This window comes from Musa acuminata, chromosome BXJ3-7, assembly GCF_036884655.1.
Source record: "Musa acuminata AAA Group cultivar baxijiao chromosome BXJ3-7, Cavendish_Baxijiao_AAA, whole genome shotgun sequence".
Classification (NCBI taxonomy): domain Eukaryota; kingdom Viridiplantae; phylum Streptophyta; class Magnoliopsida; order Zingiberales; family Musaceae; genus Musa; species Musa acuminata.
The window spans coordinates 7,899,240-7,905,072 of record NC_088355.1 but is presented as its reverse complement, the minus strand read 5'-3'; the positions used below and the strand labels follow the sequence as shown (position 1 = coordinate 7,905,072).

General features: G+C 43.4%; 2 protein-coding genes across 2 annotated transcripts; both read right to left on the bottom strand.

Moving 5' to 3' along the window:
- Positions 1-1,171: 1,171 nt before the first annotated feature.
- Positions 1,172-1,594, bottom strand: LOC135643764 (uncharacterized). The gene has a single exon (XM_065161102.1). It carries the CDS (start codon positions 1,592-1,594, stop codon positions 1,172-1,174), a length of 423 nt encoding a protein of 140 aa, XP_065017174.1.
- A 2,223-nt stretch (positions 1,595-3,817) lies between these two features.
- On the bottom strand, positions 3,818-5,337 carry LOC135643701 (NADPH HC-toxin reductase 1-like). Its single transcript, XM_065161009.1, has 5 exons — positions 5,176-5,337; positions 4,938-5,104; positions 4,610-4,822; positions 4,161-4,543; positions 3,818-4,073 (listed from the first exon to the last, which is right to left on the bottom strand). Exons 1-5 carry the CDS (start codon positions 5,288-5,290, stop codon positions 3,935-3,937), a joined length of 1,017 nt encoding a protein of 338 aa, XP_065017081.1. The 5' UTR covers positions 5,291-5,337; the 3' UTR covers positions 3,818-3,934.
- Between the last annotated feature and the right edge of the window lie 496 nt (positions 5,338-5,833).

Here is a 5,833-nt window from a genome sequence, read left to right as displayed (position 1 = left end):
AGATATCTTACGAGTCATATTATAGATTTTTAAAAAATATACTAATTCTTTAGAAAATTACTTTTGAGAAATATTAATTATCTTTATTAATTGTACGAAGGCTCCTAAAGCCTATAATAGTGGTTTTTATTAATAAATTAAATATTTCAAATTTGAATGAAAAGAATTATACCTTTTTTTCTCTTACTTTCCTACTTATTCTACATCACCAATACATGCATTTTTAACATGAGAGTTATTGCAGAAGATATTCTTTTGTTTGTATATTCCTTATAGCCAAACTCCATCTCCATCTGTGTTGACTACGTGAATGTGACAATTATATAAAAATTATGATGCCAATGTAATAATTAGAGGAATTTCATGATATCTAAGACTATAATTTTTGTTCAGGAGATTTGCAAGTGTTTTTAGCTTTGCTCACATTTCTGCAAATCCATTTTTTCCTTCTTTTTCTTCTGTGTTGGCAGGTGCTCCATTACTCATCACACAGTTTGTAGTCTGTAGGAACACAATCTTAAGTTCCCTCACCATAAATGTAAAGAGAGAAATCCAAGCAACATAATATTATTATGTGTTGTTCTTGTCTTTTGGAATTCTTATGTGTTGTTACAACTGCAATTTACATAAACATGACATGCTGCTTATCTTCAAACTATGCTAAGATGGAAATACTAGATTTCCATAGTGATAGTTGTTGGGAACTCTTTTTCTGTCCATAGTCTATGCTGCAGCAAATAACTTACAGCCTGTCATCCTGTCACATTACATTATATAAATTTTTATATAATATTTTTTATATTTATGTTATTCACGTAAATTTAAACAAAAAATTTCTCCATAAAAGAGCTCTTAACTTCATATATAATCCATTATTTAGGAGTTAATCAGCAATTCATAAACGCAAGCCATCACATCATTCTCCAATCATGCATGCAGTGGATAACATAACATATACGATCACGTCAGATCAGTGTTTCGATCTGTAACATTATATATGCCGGTGTTGCCTTGACTTTATGTCCACTGTCTACATTCCTAGACATCATGCAATACCTACTCTCGTCTGTTCATATAAGTCAAAGTCTTCATGTCTAAGCTTCCTCATCTCCTTCGTTCTCTCCCAAGAAACCCGCACCGTAGGAGCTGATGGACATCAACTGAATTATCCTCATGATAACGCCGGCGGCGGCGGTGCGGTCGCGCTGGTGAAGCGTGCTGACATGGTCTTCCTCACCGACGCGCGGATCTCCGGGGAAGCCGCCGCTTCCTTCTCCGAGATCTCCGGAATCGAAGCGAGTCGACCGGACTTCCGGTGCGGTGCTCGATCCTTGTGTTCGTGCGACCGAACTTGAACCTTGAGCATGGATGGAACGTGGAGCACCGACCGGAGAAGCCTGTGAACTGATCTGAAGAGCTTGGAGGACTTCTTCCGGGCCTGCGCGGGAGGCGGATGAGAGGTCCCGGACAAGTGCGGCATCGACATGGTCCGGGAGGTGATCGCGGAGTCCAGCTGCTGCATGAAGGACTTGAGCTCGAAAGAGTCGTAGAGAGAGCTGCCACAATCCCACACAAGGCTTTTGTCCTTCTCCATCTTACTGTGTTGAAGAGGAGAAGAAGAAGAAAAAGAGTAAGGACTTATAGAGGAAGAGATGGGGGAAGGTGCTTCACGACAGGGGGATGGACGCAGCCCCAACGCGTCTGTGACGCAAAGGAAGTGTCACATCCCGTGGATCGGTACAGTGCCACCATTTCTACTGGTTGGTCGTTAATGAGATGGCACATCTTAACTACACCAATGGAAGAAAGGTGCAAAATGAAAGCAGCATTTTTCTAACCGGTGATGGAAGCTGAGCTCACATGGAGTTGGAACATCTTGATGAGGGGGGATTGAATGCTTTGGAGACCTCCATGTTGGTCTCGTTCTGACTTGTTTAAAGGGGTCGCCTCTATCCCCCACCGCCCCCGCCCCCCCCCCCCCCCCCCCCCCCCCCCTCTATCCCCCAACAACCAGTCCATATTCTGAGAGTACCAAAAGTCTAATGGAATTGGTTGGACAAACCCAACATGATCATCTGTTTAATGTGGATAAGGACTTATTGCATGAGTATTTGTGGCAGTGAAGTGAAGTTTACTATTCCTGATAAGGCATATTTTGGATTCCAGCTATGTCATCACCCGTACCTCTGCCACATCAGAGGCCATGCCAAGGCACCCCTCGGTACGTCTCGTCCTGGAAAGCTCGGGACAGTGTCACCTGGCGTCATTCCACGCATTCCGGGACGACGACCGCACGAAGGTACCATCTCGCAACTTAGGGATCGACCGTCACGCTAAACCCGCGTACAACTAATTCTCGCATGGTAGTATAAAAGCCCTTGACCGGCATCTGGTTGGGGGGAGGCAAAAAAAAAAGAAAAAAAAGAAAGTCAATCACTAACTTAATCGTTAAGAGGCCAAAGTCGGAAACCCCTGAAGAGGGCCTTCTGTACCGGAGCGTGGCCACACCTGGGAGTGCGATCGCCCCAACCGATAGACGCCCTCCCCGAAGACGACGCCAGAATTCCGACCGAGAGTTGCTTTCACTCAGACGGCTTCGGCATCCCGACGTGTCGTACATCGACGCCTCGCCCCCACCGATCGTGACTCCCGACATTGACCCGTGAATCAGACCGTGTTGACCCACCAGCCACGATGCATCAGTTCCTCAACAATTCCCTTCTTCTTCTGTTTTTTTCTTTGGAGATGGAGAAAATTATAAGGTTGGCTAAATTAATATACCATAAGAAATCATATGCAACTATTTTTGGATTGTTAACATATGATTCAAATTACTTGGTGAAGACAAAATATTCAAGTATGAAAAAAGAAAATCTTTTGTGAATTAGGGTTCTTTGTAATTTTAAGAATGAGAAGAAATAAAATAGTCTTCATCATCACTTTAACTTATTAAGTCTTTAATTAATTAAAATTTTCTGGTCGATTTTTAGAATAACGGGCGAACTGCTGCGAGGTGGAAAGCTTTAATCTTGCAACGCTGCAGGCTTCGCCGGTGATAGTCGACGGTTCATTGTGGGCGGTACGTGTCCTCTTCATCTGATGGAAAATCCCTTCAATGTGAAGGGTAAAAATCACAGGGTAAACTAGAGATAATCCACTATGAGAATAATAAATATACAAATCTCAATCTCTTGCCCTAAAATATAGCAACAATCACAAGAGAATAACAGGAATATAAGGATCACGTCACTGTCCACAATATCTAAAACCTCCCCACGTAATTACAGCAAGAGTCTACTGTAGATTTGATCTCACCTTAGATGAGAACACTGCTAGATGATTGAGAACAGTCTCTCTGCGTTGTCCTTGTTTTCTTCCATTCCTTTCTCTTGTTTTTTTATCTTTTTCTTCTCCTCTTTGCTGCTGCCCTTTTATAATCTTTTTCTGCCTCTAAAACACAGCCACCCATACACTTTAATAAGAATTAGGGTTAGATTAAGTGGGGTTGGGCTATGGGTTGATAAAGCCCAATCTGTGGGCTTCCACCAGCCCAACACCTATTTGGTTGATCCCAAGGTAGGTACTTCCCTCGGTTCCAGGTTTTCTCCAGCCGCTTGTAAGGGTCGAAGGGCGCTAGATACTGCATCACGGTATCTAAAATTACTCGACCGCAATTAGCTGAAGGAGTGTTCATCATTCTTGTTCATTGTAATTGTGAATTGATATATATGGTGTAGTTCTTGCTCGTTCAAACATATTTTCTGTAAGACATGCTAGAGATTGATTATTACAAGAAACGCAAGTCAGCTGGCGGAGATATCAACAAGCCTTGTGTTCATGGATTCATGACCAACAAATACAGTATGGGACATCAAGCATGCATGTGAAGATGTTCTATTTGCTCTTCATGCGACATGTTGAACCAACATTAGATTCATGCTTCGAATGTTCCAAGCCTCTTGGCGCATTCAACACTACCTTCTAATATTTGCTCCACAGAATACTTGTACTTGAACCCCATCTCTTCCAGCTTAGTAGAACTGCATGGAATCCTTGTCCCCTCCCCTTCCACCCTGAAACCAGCCACCAGTAAAACCAATTAACTCGATGCCTATGAAGAAGGAGGAGGAGGAAGAGGAGGAGGAGAAGCAGAAGCTCACTCTCGGATCGGTATGGGAAGTTGAGGATACTTCTCTGCGTAGTGATCGACGATGTCTTGCATTGTTGGGTAGGCGACGGCACACAGAAATCTGCCGGACATTGACTCCCTCTCCATGCAGAACACATGAGCTTCGCAGACATCCTCGATGTGTACGAGTGGTACTGATCCCAGCACTGCTTGCAGATACCTCAGACCCTCGTGGGGCAACTTCTTGCCGGTCACCGGCGACACCATTGCTTCCACGGTCTGTGGTGTGTATGGCAGAATCGCATCGCCTCCTACCAAGGCGCACGTTAGGCTCACCACCTCGAGTCCTCGCTCTGCTTTCTCGTTCTCCATCAGTAATTCTTTCTCGGACAGCGTCTTCGACGTAAGATAAGCCTATGGCCCCGCATCGAAGGCTTAGTGACGATAGGTGTGATATGAGAGAGAGAGAGAGAGAGAGACCTTCAGAAAATCGCCGAAGCGATCGTAGGAGAGGTTGAGAGGAGTCCAACAAGACTCGTCGATGGAATCCTTGAAGCCGGTGTCGTCTTCCTTCAAAGGCGACGCAGCTGTGACAGAACCAGTGTAGATGACGCGCCTCACCGTTCCGGAGAGCTCACACAACCGCAAGATGGTGCGGATCGCTGACACCGCCGCTTCGCTGGTGTCTTTGAACTGTGTCATTTTTACAAAACACACATGGGTGTTGGAATTGGATGCATGCGTCTCTCTCTCTCTCTCTCTCTCTCTCTCTCTCTCTCTCTCTAGAAAGAGATCAAAGTTCCCTAACCTGGGAGTTGGGGCTGTGATGCATGGGGGTAGCGACCAGGAACACGTACTCGCACCCTCGGATCGCAGGCTGGAACGTCTCTGCACTGTAGAGATCGGATTCGAAAAGAGAAAGCCTTGCATCAGCTCCGGGGAGGCTCCTGAGATGCCCAACCTTGGAGTCATCTCCTGCCGTGGATACACATGCTCTGATCAAGTATGAGGAGATGAAGCCAACGTATACTATACTGTAGAGATACCTGAGTTCCTGACTGTAGCATGGACGTGATAGCCTCTCTGCAAGAGCTTCTTGACAAGCCAAGAACCGATGTAGCCTGAACCACCTGTCACACAAACTGTGCTCGTCTTCTCCATTTCAATCAGATATCTCACCCCAACGAAACGCAGGCTACTCCCTTTGTTTATGACATCCAAAGAAGTTGTTTATCTGGAGACCTACACAAGATAAGAAAGTGACGCTTACGCTGCAAACGAGGAACGGAATTTCCAAGCCATGTGTGGCTACGATGAGGTGGTAATCTCAAACTTTATCATTTAAACTTTAAAAAGATAATTATGTTATTATTATATTTAAAAACTTTAATTCTAAAATTTAGAATTAAGTTATATTAAATCAAGATCATCATTGCTTATCTTCGATGTCATTTAGAAAATATTTATATGATTTATAAATATAATATCATATATAAAGAGAACTAGATTTACTTTCTACTCTCTTCTTATTTTTTCATATTATTACTACAATCTATAGAATATGTATTTGGAGAGTTCGAGAATAGATCGTGTGTCGTGTATAGTCTTTTTGAGTTTTTGTCTATTTATAGTGTGTCGTGTATAGTCTTTTTGAGTTTTTGTCTATTTATGGATGACAACGAATCTAAAATGGACTTATTTTTT